Below are 18,614 nucleotides of genomic sequence, written 5' to 3'. Positions count from 1 at the left end.
TTATATTTTTTTGGTACTTGAGATTTATGTTATTATCTTATGTTATATTATTATCTTATGTTATTATATGTTTTCTTGATTAATAGGTTTGTAATGGATCACGACAAAAAGATACTACTCATAATTCTTATGTACTTGTATGTCCGCTACTTTTGGAAGAGGGGTGTCAAACGAGTGCGGGACAACGATTCGGAAATGATAGGACATGAATTTACTTTAGAGTTACTTCACCGTAATCCTCTACAATGTCTTGAAGTGTTACGCATTTGTCCGACTATGTGCTCATTTTAGAGTAAACTACGCGTTAAAGGATAGCAAACATGTGTCGGTTGAGGAGAAGATGGCTATGTTTTTGATGATGATCGGTCATAACCAACGTTATGTGATTATCAAGCGGAGATTTCAACACTCAAAGCAAACAATTCATAAGTTTTTTCATGAAGTGTTGGCCAAAATGTTGCTTTTCGCACATGACATTATAGTACCAATATCTTTTAATCCGAATCCAAACATTCCGGGACATAATAGGAGGCTACGACGGATGTTCAAGGGAGCAGTTGGTGCACTTGATGGCACTTTGATACATGCTGTTGTCCCTGCAAACAAACAGGATTTATATAGAAGTAGGGGAAAAGGCGATTGTTACCAAAACGTATTGGCAATATGTGACTTTAACATGATGTTTACGTTTGTTGTTGCCGGTTGGGAAGGGATAGCACACGATTCTAGAATTTTATCAGAAGCATTAGCAAATCCACATGCACCATTCCCACTTCCACCTCCAGGTAAATTTATGGTTATTTAAATAGTTTTATCTTTATTTGAAAATAAATGACTTTTTTTTACAGATAAATATTATCTATGTGATGCCGCCTATGCAAACATTCGAGGTTTTATGGCACCGTACCGTAATGTTAGGTATTGACTTGGAGATTTCCGTCGAAGACGTGCATTAACGAATAAAGAAAAATTTAACCATGGACACGCAAAACTTCGGAATGTCATTGAGCGTGCTTTTGGTGTCTTGAAAGCACGATTCCCTATACTGAAGAGGATGACACCATTCTCGTTGGTTACACAACGAAACATTACTCTAGCATGTTTTGCGCTTCATAATTTTATAAGAAGAGAGGGACTACGTGATGAGTTTTTTGCACGATATGATGAACCAAATGTCTCGGTTCGGAATAACAATGCGGTCGTTGATAATGATGAAGATGAGATTCCAACACATGGTACTGCTGCGGACCGTGAATATATGAGCCAGTTACGGGATGAAATTGCCGAACAATTGATGCAAAATATGGAATGAAAATTATTAAAGTTTGGTTGTATGAATTTTATTTAAAAATGTTATTGTAAGACTAATTTCGTTGTTTGAATTTTATTTCAATGTTTTAAGACTACAATTATTAAATTTTTGGTATTAACAAACTATTTTCGGTTTATTAAATTACTTTATTTTAAATTTTTTAATATCTGCAGCAGTCTGCAGACGTTAAGAAAACAAACATGCTTCTCATTACAGTCTGCAGCACTTTGGTCCACCTCTTCTGCTGCAGAGGTCTGCAGAGGTGGTCCGCAGACTTCAGACAGATTCACTTCGGAAAAACAAACAACACCTAAGTATACTGTCAACGACGGTCCAGTGGTATCATCAATGATGGTTATAGAGATCGTGTTTCATAAGGAATGGGTGAGGCCTATTTCAATTTTAAAATTTATAAATTATAGATAATAAATAAATTAAAAGATAGATATTTAAAAGTGATATAGTGATTTAATGTTTGACATGAACGACAACTATAATAAAAATATACTATAGAAATGAACCGAATAAAGGAAAAATAGTGAACGACAACTATAATAAAAATATACTATAGAAATGAACCGAATAAAGGAAAAATAGTGACGAAAGATGTAATTTACCCAAAATCACGGACGATTTATTTGATTTACTCAAATTGTTTTATTTTAGTTTTCTTTTTTCTTATTCTCTGATATTGAAGAATACACGCAAATAATATGTAAATGTTACTTTCTTAGATCACATAAATGTTTGCACAGGATGTTTGACTACAAGTCAACAACATTGAATGTATGCCATTGACATTAGGTTTGGTGCAGATGGATAATAATAACGACTTTCTATTAAATTTTGTTGGTTTGAAAACCACATTTATTGTATTTTAGAGTAAATGAGGATTATATCCGTCGTGACTGTAATATACTTGAGAAACAGTAGAAAATAAGTTGATACATGTTGAATACAACTTAGTAAGAGTTAAATTGGCAAACTACAAAAGTTAGGGGCCAAAACCATGCCAAACAAATATAATTAAAATTATATTACATGTGACAATTACATAAAAATAAATAAGTTTTTTAAGTTAACGAAAAGAAGTTCAAATAATTAAAAACGTATTATATGTGACTCCAGTCATTCGTAGGAAACATACATAAAAATACGACGAACTCAAATTTGTATCGACATGTACATAAAAAAACAAGTATTTTTTTAAAATCAACAAACGAAAGTTTTAAATTTACGGCGAAACGTTGACAACCTCTAATTTATAGCGACGCATTCAAAAATTTAGAAAGTCGTAGGCGCTGTAACTGTAGGAAAATCAAATCGTATATATTATAGGAGATAAAACAAAAGTTTAGAAAATAAAATGGGTGAAATTGATATTTTTCAAAGTTCAAAATAGGGTGAAAATGACATTTTAAAAAGTAAATGGCTGAAAATGTCATTTTATAAAGTATAAACATAGATGAAGTCAAATTCATATAGACACGTATATAAAAAAAAGCACCTAATTTTTTTTTATTAAATCAACGAACGAAAGTTTTAAATTTATGTCGAAACGTTGACCACCTCTAATTTATACCGATACATACGAACGTTTAGAAATTCGAATGAGTGGTAACTGTACGAAAATGAGATTTTTCATATTATGGATGATATAACAAAAACTTAAAAAACAAAAGGGGTGAAATTGATAATTTTCAATGTTCAAATACAGGATAAAAATTATATTATAAAAAGTAGAGGGTTGTAAAATATCTTTATATATTTTATAAAGTATAAGAATAATAGCAACAAGTTGTTAGGAAACTCCATTAATGGCAGTAAATTATCTAGAACATCAAATCAAAGTAATGAAACCTATTTAAAATTCGATATTTCTATGATGAAAGAGATAAGATCGAAGCAAATGCCGCTTACATATTTTGGCTCATCTTCTTTCTTGTTTTTTTTTTTTTTTTGCTTAACAGGGAAGGTAGAGAGGAGTGTGAGTGGGTCGATTGTAGAACCCGTTTCTCACAAAATTCGGCTTCGACGTAACTGTCACGAGGGGTTGACCAAAAAATAGAATCGAGAAGAAAGCAAGAAACCTAAGTTTCTTCATTTGAAATCCAGCTAGGTCTGTCAATATCAACCATAAGATTAGGGTTCTTAGAAACCTGCGATGTTAAGAGACTTTTTCTTGGCGATTGTAAGGCACACTGGTTTCTACCGACAACCGTGGTTAACGGAGAAAGCGGACCGGAGCGCCGGGGGCGGAGAAGGAGACGGAGACATTTTTTGAAATAGGAAGGATCGATAGTTTTCAACAGACTCAGTGGAGGTGGGTGGGAAAAATCAAAATCGCCTCTATATAAAACACGTCTGATGGCTGTTCGTCGGGTTCTTCTGCAGTGGCGGACAACGACACTGAAGAGGAGATATCGACGAAGTTTGGGGAAGAGGAGCGGTAGCAGACGAATAGGAAGATGAGAGACAGAGAATAAGTCGGTGAAAAGGTAAGAAGAAGCGGTGAATGGGGACGTGGCAGAAAACAGTGAAAGGGATTCGATGACGATGCGAATAAGGATATAGAGTAGGACACATAGCAAGACACTAACTTAATTATGTGTACGCCTGGTGTACAAATCGACCCAACGACCCAGTCCCATCCATAATCAGAGGACCAAAACTACAATCTCATCCATAATCAGAGGACCAAAACTGTCAAATCCTTAGCAGTTTACTGTAGCTAAGCTAAGGATTGACAATTTTAATATATAGTATAATAGAAAATGAGTAGAGGCACTTAAATTGCCAAAAACTATAAATTGAAAATCAAACAAGCGGTGGGCTCAAAATGGAAATAAGAAAAAGTAGAAGGGATGAAAAGGCAAAAGAGGCGGCACCGACATTCGTATCTAGAATAGATATAATTAGAATACAAAAACAATTTTTTTTTTTTTTTTGGTATTCTTATCTAGAATGTTTACATGTGCAAACTTTACAAATTCTTAATTCTTAAGGACTTCGCTAGTGGTTTGTTCGAATGTTAGTTGCATACTCTTAGGGCCTTTATTTATGAAAAGTAAAATGGGCCTTTAAGTATAAATAATTTATATATAAACAAAATTCATTAACACTACCATAAAGTTTCATATCTAATAGATGGTCCCAAATTATATTAAATTATATTAGTGACTAAGAAAAAATATTTGTTTATTTATGAATAATCAACGACGTAAACCATTAGAGAAGTCACCTCACTCCAATTGATTAATGACAAATTTCCAACGAAAATTAGCATTTGTTAAAAAAATCGCGCTCCCTTGATGATACATGCCTATACGGTCTCACACCCTACACCTTCTTAGGATCGACCTGCATATAGTCTTTATATTTATAAGAGCATTCATAATTGTCCCTTAATTTTGGTGTTAATATACTTTATATCCTTTGATTATGTAATCCCTTAATTACATTTTGTCTTTATCTATTGTTATATGAGTACGAGGTAACATACATTTTGATCTTGTTCTTAGGTAGGCTAAACGGGAGACCGAGAGGTATCCTTTTTACATGTGATACGACCAAATTCAATAACACAAATCAAGCATATCATGTACGGAATTCAACTACTTTAATGAGGTCCGAAATTGTTTTGATAGGTCTGATTCTTTCTTTTGTCAAACAACCGCATATAGTTTTAATGTTTTTTTTTTATTTTTTTATATTTTTTTTTATTTTAAACTGGGATATGGTTCATGTTCCTTTGGGAGGTCGAAAATTTACATGGGGAAATAAAGAATTGAATAAAATTGATATGTTCTTACTTTGGAGAAGTTATGGATGTAGCTCAAAAATCATAAATTACTTGGGGATGGAGGGTGACGAGAATTCTAGCTTATATCATGAAATGTTGAAACGAAGAAGAAGGAAACCATTTATTCGAAGCATTATGGTGGATGGGGAGGGGATTACCAATCTAATTGGTGACAAAAATGAATTATTTTATTTTTTTTAGAGCAAAGTTTTTTAGTGTTGGAGTTATCCTACTGAAAAGTACATTATTGAAACATCTTTGGTTGAATCTAATGAATTCTATGAATCCCCATTTTCGAATGTTGGAGACTAAAGATGTAGTGCAGGGTTGTGCGTAATGAAAAAACTGTAAGATAATAGATTGTTTTATTCATAAATAGTGAGTTTAAACCTCATATAAATAAAGTTACATAAGAGACCTAATGTAAACCCTAAAGGACTTGGGCCTAAACCCTAATCACTAACACCCCCCACAGTTTGATCGGCAGGAGACGATTAAACTGAAAACTAAAAACATAAAACATAACATAAATGAAGACAACGACAACTTGGCGGTGACAGAGCTATAATGATAACATCTAACAACTGCTTGTCGGAGAAGAAGAGAGAAGAAGCGACGACCAACATCAGTTCTTTTGTAAAAGAAGAGATGAGCGGCGGCGACGATAACGATCATGCAACCGGTGGCAGAGGGATCCGAAGAAAGGCAACGAGAAAGAAAGAGGGCTCGAGTTGCGGCGGCTGGAGCCAATACTGCCGAGATCGACGACTGCAATGTTGATAGAGAAAGAAACGACTGCAGATCAGAGGCTACCCGACAGAGAATGTACCATTTGAGAAATGCAACAACATCAGAAGGGCCAAATTGGAAAAGAGGTATGAAGAAGTGACCGGCCCAGGAAGAGGCACAAGTAGATGAGGCAGTAGAAGAAGCCGATGAAAGGGCTCTGGATTGGTGTCATCCAGCTATTTTATTATTTAGGTGGAGAAGAGTAGATACGGAAAAATAAGAAATATAATGACGGCACCTCCGACGACTATTAGAGAAGGTCGTCGGAGGTGGACGACGGTGGCTACGAGTTGTGGTCAGAAATAAGGTTTTAACCTAGAGCTCTGATATCATGTGAGATAATAGATTGTTTCATAAATAAATAAATAATAAGGTTAAACTTCATATAAATAAAGTTATATAAGAGATCTAATGTAAACCATAAAGGGCTTGGGCCTAAATCCTAATTAGTAACAAAAGCACTGGGACTAGTTATATATAGCAAAGATTATTAATCTAACATTCCGTTTATATTATCTCAAAGAATATATATAGTAACTCAAACTTGTTATAAGTCTATTTATAAAATAATAAATGATACTTACTAAACCTTGGAACATCAAAACCGAACATATGGATGTCAACATGGATATCCTATGAACTTTTATAGGTTCACCTGAAAGAGAACTTCAATGACGGGTGGCACCACAAAATGGTCAAAAGATAGGGGCATGTACCTCTCATAAATTACTTTTATATTTAGGGTTAATATGTATTGACGTAATCAATTTTATTATTGGTTTCTATAAAATAAATTATAATTTTTATTTCAATTTTTTATGACAAATGATAAGTACAGAATAAAGTTTGTTAAATTGTTGACATATCACCAAATTTGACGTTTTGATAACATGAACTAATTATATTCCCAATTAATTTACTTTCGCTATTTAATATTATTATCATTGTAAAAGATTAATAAAAATCAAAACAATACAAATACCAAGACCAACATATCATCAACACCACCAAATTCCGATTAAGATACAAATCCAAATTTGTACGAGTTTTTATCGTTAAATTAGGAATGAAATATTGTCTCCCTTTGTTTGTTGTTTATTAGGAATAGCATCTCAAATGATTTCTCTGCACGATATATACTTTCGTTGTAAATACTTTTATTCTACTGTGTAATACGTAACGTTACAAGTTATGTAACGAAGTGTAACCCTGTAACATTGCTAGTTTCTTGTTAGCCTCTTTCATTTGATTAAAAATATAATTCAGCGTTCATAAAAATGTAATGTCTATTTAAGACAATATTTCTTTTTCAATAGATTCAAGCATTGCAACAACTTCTTCAATGCTCTCTATTATTTAATCTCCAACAAATGTGTATTAGAGCCAAAGTTTCTTCTAGATTGTGTTGTTGATTTAATGATTTTGTTTCCTCCTATAGAAACAACATCTAACATTCTTGACAACTCAGAGATTCCCATATTCAAAATTGAATCATTTGAATATTGGAGCATCAATATGAAGAGATGTAATGTTCAGTCCAAAGATCTTTGAGAACTCATGGAAAATGAAACTAAAAAAAAAAGGAAGTGACGATGAAGCCAAATGAAAGGAGAATATATATATATATATATATATATATATATATATATATATATATATATATATATATATATATATATATATATATATATATATATATATATATATATATATATATATAGGGTTAGGTTCATGTGAGACGATCTAATTTTGTGAGACCGTGAGACGCATTTTTATTTTTTTAGTTAATTCAAGTTCCGAAAATAATAATTAAAATTTTTTTTTTGGATTTTTCCATTTATTTTGCATTTTTAAATTATTTTTTAGAATATATACAATGTAATATTGTATTAAAATATTTCACGTATTTTTCACAAAAAACAGGATTTTTTTATTTTATTTTTTATTTTTTATAGTTAATTCAAGTTCCGAAAATAATATTTAAAAAAATTATTTTTAGATTTTTCCATTTATTTTGCATTTAAAAATTATTTTTTAGAATATGTACAGTGTAATATTCTATTAGAATATTTCACGTATTTTTCAAAAAAACAGGATTTTTTTTATTTTTTTTAGTTAATTCAAGTTCCGAAAATAATATTTAAAAAAAGAATTTTTTGATTTTTCCATTTATTTTGCATTTTCAAATTATTTTTAGATTTGGTCTCACGGTCTCACAAAATTAGAATGGTCTCAAATAAACCTGAACCTATATATATATATATATATATATATATATATATATATATATATATATATATATATATATATATATATATATGATACTAAAGCCTTAATTTATGAGGAACATAAGAAAACACACACCCTATGGGTTTAACTTTTATTGAATCAAACCCTTCTTTAAATAGCCATAATACATATACGAGAAAATCGCATAAGAACTAAAAGTAAGTAAAAATATGAAAGAAAATCCTAACAAACTCAGATTTATCCTACAAAACCTAACTCAGGATTACTTATTTCAAGAATTGCTCATTTGAACTTATTGTTTTTAATAAACATTTAGTTCAAATCAGCCACATTACATACATTTCCTTATGAAGCTTTAGAATAAGCTCTTAAGAGGTTTAATTATCAAGTCTCAAATACCGATCTCTAATACCAATGTGCAATAGCTCAATAAGTCCTTTATCAAGAACTCTAAGGTAATGAAATATCCACTCGTATATGCTTGGAACGACTATGTAGAACTAAAATTTTGGACAACTTTATTGTTGATGTGTTAGTCACACTTTAACACATTACCATCCTTTTGTAAATGCTAAATCCTGTTTAGAACCATTCTCACCCATATAGCCTGACAAACACACATAACGAATTTGACAAATTTGGCCTCAGTAATTGATAAATTGTCTCCACTTTTTTCTTGAACTCAATGCTACTGCTCATCCATACATCATAAACATGTAGTCTAAAGTGCTCTTGATATCCTCCGTCTAACTAGCATAAACATTGTATGCATAGCTCACCCAATTGCTAGACCCTTCCTTATTGTAAAATACTCCACAATCTATAGTCCTTTTTAAATATCTTGAGAATCTCTTAGATACAACAAGATGTATTTATGTTGGACTTGTCATGTAGCAAATGATAAGACTTAAAATAATCATGAATTCATGACGAGTAGCTATGATATACATTAGACTACATATCATTCATTTAAATTGAGTAGCAAACCCTGTTTTTCAACTTTCATCATAACCAATTTTCTGCCCTTGAACTATTAGACTACTAACATGGTTGCTTTCCTCCATACTGAACCAACATAGAACCTCACATGCATGCTTCTTTTGATATATAAAAATACCAACATATTTTTGCAATACCTCAATTCCTAGAAAAAAAATATTGTTTATGTCATATTAAACTCCTTTATCATGGAACATTGAACTCACACATTTCTAGACCCTTGCTTGGAAAACTTTCGAAACTGTCTTTAATGAAATAAGCCTTAATTTGGCTAAACCAAGCTCGAGGTATTTGATTAGTCTTTAAAAGGCCTTTTCATATTTGTACTCCAACCATCACTTCCATTGTCACATATTCTCTTGTCTAATCCACCAAGCTCCTACATTTATTTCTCCTTTTAAAAATGATGTCATGAATTGATGAAGTTTCTATCCCCTTTGGGCAGCAAAAGTTACGATCATCATCGTTGTAGAGCATAAGTTTTCGAATAGATCCATTATTTTACATATAACTGTTTCCATTATGTCTAAACATAAAATAATGTGTGTCTAATTTTTACTCGATGACACCTCATGTAAAATAAAAGTCTCTTACAATTTCACCTTAGGTATCAGCCAATTAAGAAGTACTTACTCTTTCAAAGATATTTTTTTTGTAATGGTTTCTACTTCACAGGTTAATTACTCAAAATCAAGAAGCATTTAACCAAGAGTAATAAAGAATATGCTGTACATCTCATGGCCAACTTCCATGAATATAGGATTCATGAAAATCAGACTTCAGTTGAGGAAGTTATGACCAGTTGAAGATAAGAAAAAAGTTTAATGAAATGTAAAAGACTTGGAAATTTTTAAAGGTATGGAAGAGTTCAAATATATACTAAGTATCTACTTTGGAGCTAAAAATGGACGACTTCTCGATGTGTAAATTACAAGTATGATATGTCCTTCGAAAAACATTGTAACGACGTAATTTTTTTTCAAACAAAATTTTCATTTTTAAAACGCATAAAACTCATATATTATATTTCATAAAATCACAAGTGTCTCAACATAAATCCACAACAAAAGTCAACTCCCAGAATCCTCAACATAAACCCGAACATGCGTGTACAATCATGTCAGTGCCTTCCTGCAATTCTCGAAGGTACCTGAAACACATAAAACATAACACGGTAAGCACGAAACTTAGTGAGTTCCGCAAAATACCATGCACAAATAATCAGCCACTCGAGGCTATAATTCTGTAAGACCCTTCAGTCCCATAGCTCGTTGGACCCTCCGGTCCGGTCTAAGTGAGGACCCTTCGGTCTCATAGCTCGTTGGACCCTCCGGTCCGATCTAAGTATCACATAATATAACATATAGCACATATAACACAAAAGATGCATACTCAAGCAAGCACATACGACCCTCTGGTCACACATAATTACCACTCTAGGTATAGTATAGTGAGAAGACTCACCTCGTAGCTAGCAAGTAATAGACACGTACTCGAAAATCTCAAACTAGCCTCCGCCTAACACATTAGATAAGCATCTCTAATCAATACCCCACTCTTACTCACTTACACCACAAGTTATCTTATTCTCTTTCTAACCCTTGGGATAGGTAAAAGACTATTTTACCCCTTCATGGTCCCAAATGCTCATAATTGACCCATCCTTAAAGTCAACAGAAGTTGATACGAGTCAACAGTCAAAGTTGACCTGACTCGCCGAGTGCACTCATGTGGCTCACCGAGTCCACTTGTATCCTCAGAGGTCTTGCTAGGGTTTCACTCAGCTCGTCAAGTTGACCCCCAACTCGACGAGTTATCACTGGGTCAAGAACGCTAGGACAAACCCGATCCGACTCGTGAGTCATCTCACAGACTCGGCAAGTTGACGAAATCAGATTTCTCATAAGGGAACCTGAGGGCAGATATGCAACTCCAACCTCTACATCTAGCCTTCTAATGTCCAAAAGTCACGTAAAGGTTCGATCTTGATGATCATGCATGGCATATATTGCTCTATATTCCATCACCACTCCATTAATGCTTTCAAAACACCAAAATCCTTGGTCGATCAACTATGGCTTTGAACTTTTGGACTCTCTGGACATCCTAAGGTCCAGATATGAAGTCTAGACTCAAAAAGGGGCTTGGTGCATCTAAAGCCCCATCAAGAAGGTGTTGCAAGCCCTAAATCTCTAGAACATGAGATCTAATCCTCCTACAAGAAAGGTAAAAGCTTTTTACCTTTTTCTGAAGCTTGAGATGAAGAAGAAACATATCTACTGGCCCTCCTTTCTTGATCTTTGATGAACCTTCCTTCTTCGTCAAGGAAATGAGCCAAAATGAACACAAGATTAGTTATCCTCACCACTCTAGCTCACTATGGGCGTTAAGGTTTCTCTCAAGGGTGCAAGGGTACTGGTGAAATGAAATGGAGGCTATAAGTGTCCTTAAAAAGGCCACAGGCCCGAGAATTTAGAGTTTCCTTCAGCAGCACTGACTCGGCGAGTCGGCTCACAGACTCGTCGAGTTAGCTCATTAATCTACGTCACCAATCGCGACTCTACTTGACGAGTTGAGGCACCAACTCGTCAAGTTACTCAGCAAACCTAACAAATAAATAAATAAAATAATATACCTGGGAATCCGGATGTTACAAACATTTTCAAGTAGTAAACAATGAAAGAAAAATCAGACTGAAAAGAATCTGTATGAGGAAGTTACAAATGCCCACAGTTGGAATCAACATTAGTTGCACTAGCCAAGTAAACTGGTTGAGTTAACCAACACGTTCGTTGGCCACCACTCATTGTGATTGCAGGTGAGAGGGCCACATAGGAAGTAGTAAACAATGAAAGAAAAATCAGACCGAAAAGTATTTGTATGAGGAAGTTACAAATGCCCACAGTTGGAATCACTATTAGTTGCACTAGCCAAGTAAACTGGTTGAGTTAACCAACACGTTCGTCGGCCACCACTCATTGTGATTGTAGGTGAGAGGGCCACATAGACTGGAATTTTAACATATTATATCCACATCTCTCTTCTACATTTTGATAGGAGGATCGCACAAAACAAACTTGTAAAAAGTATTCAAATGTTATCACTGTGACTGAATATCTTAGGTTACAACTTATTTGGAATATACGTAACTTCTATATGGAAAATTAAAAATGGGAAATAACTTAGGAGGGTAGTTATTTGTTTGTTTTGTTCACATCTAGATAATCTTTTTTTTTTTTTTTTTCTTCTGTATATCATTGATCATCGAACTTGTTAGAAGTGTTTAACAATATTTATAATGAACAAGGAGTTTTCTTTTTATTTTAATAAACCAATTATTATCAATTATGAGTTATCTAATAACAGTAAAGAAAATTATTTATCCATTTGCTTATTTTGATACTCAATTTTCTTTCATTTCAAATGTTTATAAAGATGAATACGTTCAATAACCACAATGTGCTTTGTTGCGACGTATATCATGTATTATTTATCACAATATGTAGCATTCATGTATTTTAAGTATAGCAATTTTAAGATAAAATGAGTATGAAAGCATAAATTATGATCATCTTGCATTCATATATACTCATATATAGGTGAAAAGAATATATACTCCTATATATGTAAAAAAAATTCTTGTAAAGATGTATAAATATTAATGGTGTTCTACACATGGTTTACAAAGGGTTATATTTAATATATTTGATGTTATATATATATATATATATATATATATATATATATATATATATATATATATATATATATATATATATATATATATATATATATGATTTTATGATGTCTAACCATTGTATGACTTACTAAGTTTTTCATCCAAATGTATTATTTTAACATATACCCGCATGAGAAACATACATCATGGTGCAGATTGAGAAGAAAAAATAGTTACACAAACATATATAATATGTCATTAATTAGATTTGGAATAACATAGAGTCTAGTTAGATAAATAAGTGTCATGATATCACTTGTGATTATTCATTGTATTACTTTTAAAAAATGTTTTATTTTGTTTGAAGTTTTTGATGGTTTCCAGAGTTTTACTTTTAATTAAAAATGTTTTTAGCCATTAAAGAATTTTTAAATGTTATCTTGTAGCCATATTTTCATAGCAAATTCCATAGCTATATTTCTTTATCCATTTCTCCGTGGCAAATTTTGTAACCATAATCATGTGGTCATTTTTCCACGGTAAATTTTATAACTGTATTTCCCTTGAAAAATTCAAAACTATTTTTCTGTAACAAATTTCGTAGTTATTTATCCTATGGCAAATTCTTAGGTATTTATTCTTTTAGAAGATTCAACGAAATCAAATTTATTTGTAATAATATATAAAAATACATTAAAAATAAATTTAAATTAAAGTAACATCAAATTTTAGAAAATATATTACAAAGTTACTCATCAAAATTGGAAATTACTTACAAATTAAAACATTTGAGCACTCCTAACAATTATAATGGACAAACGTGTACAGAACAAAGTTGTTTAAATATAAACAAAATAAATAGATAATTATTCCTCTAAGTCGGTTTTTCCTTTTAATTTGCCACGAAGATATCACATATACGTAAAGTAAGTTGTAACCTTAGATAAACGGTCACAACTGTAACATTTGAACATATTTAGTAAGTATATTGATCAATCATATAAATTTTTTTTTTTTGCTTAAATATGAATAAAGCGAATAGATAATTACAATTCTAAATCATTTTCCCTTTAAAATATAACTGTTTTTTATAAACAATCTTTATGAAAACCAAGTTGAAAATGAAAAAAAACAAAACAAAACAAAAAAAAAAAAAAAAATCATACAAGCTAATAAATTAACATACAGTTAAAAATAATAAACCTATTTTATATAAAAAAAATTATAATCCAAATTACCGTAGCACAATCAAAGCGAAACACATCAATCTGCCATAAGTCTCATGTAAAAAATCAATCACAAAATAATAATAGCAATATCTTAAACGTGTCAATGTCCCTTATTTATGATTATTGATTATTGATTAGAACCTAAGACCTCGCATCCTATAGGTAGCCATTCATTTTTATAAGGCGAGTTACCAAGTGATTTTAATATTAAATGTATAATTTTTGGTTTTGGTTTGGTGGTTTTTTTTTTTTTGTTTTCTTTACAACAAAATCAAATACTACGTATAACCTAAGATTTCGGTTTATAAAATCTCAAAAATCAGACAATCTTTTTTTTCAAAACAACTCAATTCTTCGGTTTTTTCCAATTTTTGGTTTGCTTTTTGGTTCTTTTGGGACACTCCTATAATGAATTAAAAGAAGTTGTTGGTTTCATGGTTGAATTCACATTTATAAATCAACCACCCCTTGTGGCTTTGGGTCCCTGTTTTATTTATTACGATCATATTCCTTTCCTTATAAATATTTGTACACCCTCATTATCCATCTATTAACTTATATCTCAAACTACATTGGCTTTTTATTGTTACATCTTGGGTTTTGATTTAGACATGGCTGTGAAGATGCAAGCTCAAATGCTCTTGTTTGCATTGGCTCTATCCATGGTTGAGTTCTCGATATGCCATCTTCTGAAAGACTCAGTGAGTTGTCTCGACTGTCTTGACAGTTCTAACCTTGCAGGTCTGGTTTCATAACTTAAAAATTCTCGTTTAACTGTTCTTTAGTTGTACATGGTTTTGTTTTAGAATCACATGCCACATTCAACTTTTTAAAATAAAATTTGGGTAATTATTATATATTTATCTTCGTTTCTAATGTATATAACACCCGTATAATCAAAACAAAACTCATAATTAAGAAAAAGACAAAAAAGAAACAGAAATTTTATGAATCAATAATTATGTGGTTCCTTTGTTAATTAAATTATTCGATCTCGACATGTAACACAAATGGTGTACTATATGGAATAATAGAATACGACAGATTTTATAGTTCATATCTTATGTCACATCTCGTCTTCTATAACCATCTTGTTTTATGATGAATTTAATCAATAACATTTTAGAATATGAATAATTTTCCTTTTGGTTAGTGTTGGTTCAAACTTCAAAGTACAAGTCAACATGCATGGAAGACAAGTTTTGATGTATAAAGTACAAGCCAATAAAGAACAACACTTCTCACTAGTCACCATCTCATCTTTTTCTTCTTTTCACTTGCTCATATAGGCATCAAGATACTAGTGAAGTGCAACCAAATGGAAAACGTGGTCATGGTTACAACCAATGATCATGGTGCCTTTGAGACCCAACTACCCTCAAACAATTGTCAAGCCAAGATCTTGGGTGGACCTAAACAACTCTACGTCTCAAGAAAGACCATGGTCACTAACATCATGAAGGTCGATGAAACTGACTCCTACACTACATCTCAACCATTGAGCTTCTATACATCATGCCCTTTATCACAAAACCATGAAGGGAAATGTGGGACCCCGAATGATGCATCCAAGACCGTTGATCTACCTTTGCCACGAGAATGGGGGTTGGCCCCGTCGAGCTATTATATTCCCTTCATGCCTATCATTGGCATCCCGTGATTGTTTCTTGACTTTATGTTCTTGTGTTTAATAACTTGTTATCTAAGTTTATGTCGTGTGTGAAGTGACTTATATATGTTAAGTTACTTATATAGATGTTTAAGATGTATAATATGTTTAATATCTTTGTTTTTTGGATTTATATTTGGTATCCAAATGCTATATCTCCACGTCTCTTGTTTGTTATATATTTATTAATGTTGTGAGGTTAATTACCGTTATTAAACTAACAATTTTTCTGTGGTCGTATCATTTTTTGTCAGGATTCGTGTTAGAACATGAAAAATTTATATATATTCTCATGTATCATTAATTGTAATTCACGAAATTTGTAACAAATGTGGGGCTCAAAATGATGCAGTTGGAGGAAACATCGGGTCGATCTGCCTTTGCCAATAGAATGTTATGGAGGTTGGCACCGCTTAGCTATTATATGTTCCCGTTCATCCCTGTTGTTATTGGCATCCCGTGATTTGTTCTTGATTCTATCAAAACTGTATATCATTGTAATTCACGCAAAATGATTGATAGACTCTTGATCATAATAATCGTGAATACATAAAATGAGATCAACTTAAACATTTTATCTCATTGAAGTAAGATATTGTTAAGGTATAGATGGCAATATATACAACTTGGTATTATTCATGAATCACGATGGATCAACGACTTGTAGTCCACGAAGTTAGTGAACAAAATAACTTTCGGTTCATTGAATACAAATGGTTGCAACGAACTATGGCATAATTAGTAAGATACGCGACCACATATGTACCGCAAATTTTATTTTTGGTATGACGAGGGATACTCTTTTGATGTCTTTAAGTTTAGTCGAATTTGGTGTTATACAAAGGGTTTTTGGATTAAAATTTAAAAGATCAACACAAATTAGAACGTGGTGTTTGTTTTTTGTCTGCAGATTTTCTTACTCTTTTTTGTCTGCGCTGTGCAGACCATTAGGCTTCTTTAAGTTGGCATAAATATAGACCAAAGTCTTTAAACCTATTCAGGCATCTTCTGGCCTAAAAAGCACATATATCATAGTGTTTTTTGTTTTTTTTTTCTTAACTTAGATTTATTCCAACTTTATCTATGACAAACAATTTGGAAAAAAAGTTATAATACTTAAAGAAAATTTTTTTGACAATACCATCATAACTTTTGTGACAAATTTATAAATAAAGATTTAATTACAATAATGATCGTTAGAGCTGTTTATATAGATATAAAAGAAAATTTGTAATATTGTCTTATACTTTTTGTATCAAATTTTATAAAACATTATTTAATGCAATATCATTCATTTATTGGATAAATATTTATGACCAGTTTTTAATTTATTTAATTGAAAAGGTAAAATGAAAATGTTGAAAATTTCATTTAAAATCAAAGTTTATTTCCATTCATTTTACATGTTAAATTATTTTATCCTTAATTATAATGTTTATGTATATCTTTGCGACCAACGTTTGTTTGGTTTTATCAAATATATACGTTAATTCATACCATTTTATTTTCACTTTTTATATAATAATACATAAAAGTAGATCTACATTTGTTAATTATCTATAATAAAGTCATAAAATTATTAAAAAACTCTTTTAAGTTTAAAAAAATGGTTTAATTAGATTTTAGTTTATTCTAGCAGCCTGTAGGTGTGAAAAAAAAAAAATCTTCTTATTTCAGATTGTAGACATTTGGTCCAACTCTTCTACTGCAGAGGTCTGCAGACGTGGTCCGTAGACTGCATACATTTTGCTTCTGAAAAAATAATTTACCCATTTTACCCATCAACCCATTTTTGCTTTTATTATAATATTGAAGAGAGAAAATAATTAGTTTCCAAAAAAGCTATAATTTCTTGTTGGATCTCCGACTCAAAACGATTCAATAATTTCCTCTGAAATTTCTTCAACTTTTGCGTCTTCATCGATTCAAACAGTAAGTGAACTATTGAGTGTAACGACCCAAAAATACGACCCAAAAATTTCTTTTAATAAAGCCTTACTTTAAAACAAAGCCATCATTCCAAAACATAAATTGAGTATAAGTTTTCAAAACACATGTTCATTATCAGAGTAAACATTCCCAGGCTGACTAATCTATGGTGTGTGCCATGCGATCACCCCGAGCTCCTCCCTCCGCTACCGGAAGTACCTGAAAACAAAACTGAAAACCGTAAGCACGAAGCTTAGTGAGTTCCCCACCTTACCACATACCATGCATAACCACATACTGCATATACTGGGCCACGCCCGCTATCCGGGACCTCGTCCCCTACTTCGGGCCTCGCCCGCTACAACGGCCCCGCCGCTCTAGGCCCCGCCTGGCTTCGAGCCCCACTCGGATACAGATCTGTTTCACTTAGGCCTCACCTGTCACAGGGCCCCGCCCACTAACATATAGTAGCAAATCCATATATCACATAACAACACATAAGCTAAACATATACTAACAACTCTTGCTCTAAGGCCTCGCCTATCCCCGGGCCCCGCCCGTGTCCTGCTACTGATGAGTCATGGAACCTCGTCCATACTCCTGCTGATAGTGAGATACGGGGCCCGCCCGTCCTCCCTCCTTTCCTAACTTGGGCCTCGCCCCTGTACTGCTGCTACTGAGATGTGGAACACCATCCACACTCTGCTATTGGTGAGATACGAGACCTCGCCCCCACTCACCTCCCTACCAGGCACATACAAGTATCACACAGACAACAAGTATAAACTATCACATAAACCACTCCTTGGGCACCCGCCCTCTATCATCGGACCTCGTCCGAATATCATACTAGCATACTGTGCCTAGGGCTAACCCCCGGGTCTTCTACTCATAACTACATGGGCCGGCATTGTGGCCGTAGACCCATTCATACAAAGGGAAACTCACCTGATACT

General features: G+C 32.6%; 2 protein-coding genes across 2 annotated transcripts; both read left to right on the top strand.

Annotated features, from left to right (window-relative positions):
• Positions 1-340: 340 nt before the first annotated feature.
• On the top strand, positions 341-925 carry LOC145057370 (uncharacterized). The gene is made up of 2 exons (XM_079005191.1): positions 341-785; positions 849-925. The coding sequence occupies exons 1-2, from the start codon at positions 341-343 to the stop codon at positions 923-925; spliced, it is 522 nt and encodes a 173-aa protein (XP_078861317.1).
• Positions 926-14,607: 13,682 nt separating this feature from the next.
• On the top strand, positions 14,608-15,862 carry LOC145092659 (Pollen Ole e 1 allergen and extensin family protein). The gene is made up of 2 exons (XM_079030626.1): positions 14,608-14,801; positions 15,350-15,862. Exons 1-2 carry the CDS (start codon positions 14,672-14,674, stop codon positions 15,718-15,720), a joined length of 501 nt encoding a protein of 166 aa, XP_078886752.1. The 5' UTR covers positions 14,608-14,671; the 3' UTR covers positions 15,721-15,862.
• Positions 15,863-18,614: the final 2,752 nt, after the last annotated feature.

Source organism: Lactuca serriola, chromosome 1 (genome assembly GCF_051521515.1).
Source record: "Lactuca serriola cultivar US96UC23 chromosome 1, Lser_US96UC23_V15, whole genome shotgun sequence".
NCBI lineage: Eukaryota > Viridiplantae > Streptophyta > Magnoliopsida > Asterales > Asteraceae > Lactuca > Lactuca serriola.
The sequence above is the reverse complement of the archived record's forward strand: the minus strand, read 5'-3'. Positions and strand labels throughout refer to the sequence as shown.

What these genes read in the sequence shown, in the direction of transcription:
- LOC145057370 (XM_079005191.1), top strand. Translation starts at nt 341, where the DNA reads ATGGCTATGTTTTTGATGATGATCGGTCATAACCAACGTTATGTGATT. An exon ending in ATTCCCACTTCCACCTCCAG is followed by an intron (nt 786 to 848) that starts GTAAATTTATGG and finishes TTTTTTTTACAG; the next exon opens with ATAAATATTATCTATGTGAT.
- LOC145092659 (XM_079030626.1), top strand. Translation starts at nt 14,672, where the DNA reads ATGGCTGTGAAGATGCAAGCTCAAATGCTCTTGTTTGCATTGGCTCTA. An exon ending in TGACAGTTCTAACCTTGCAG is followed by an intron (nt 14,802 to 15,349) that starts GTCTGGTTTCAT and finishes TTGCTCATATAG; the next exon opens with GCATCAAGATACTAGTGAAG.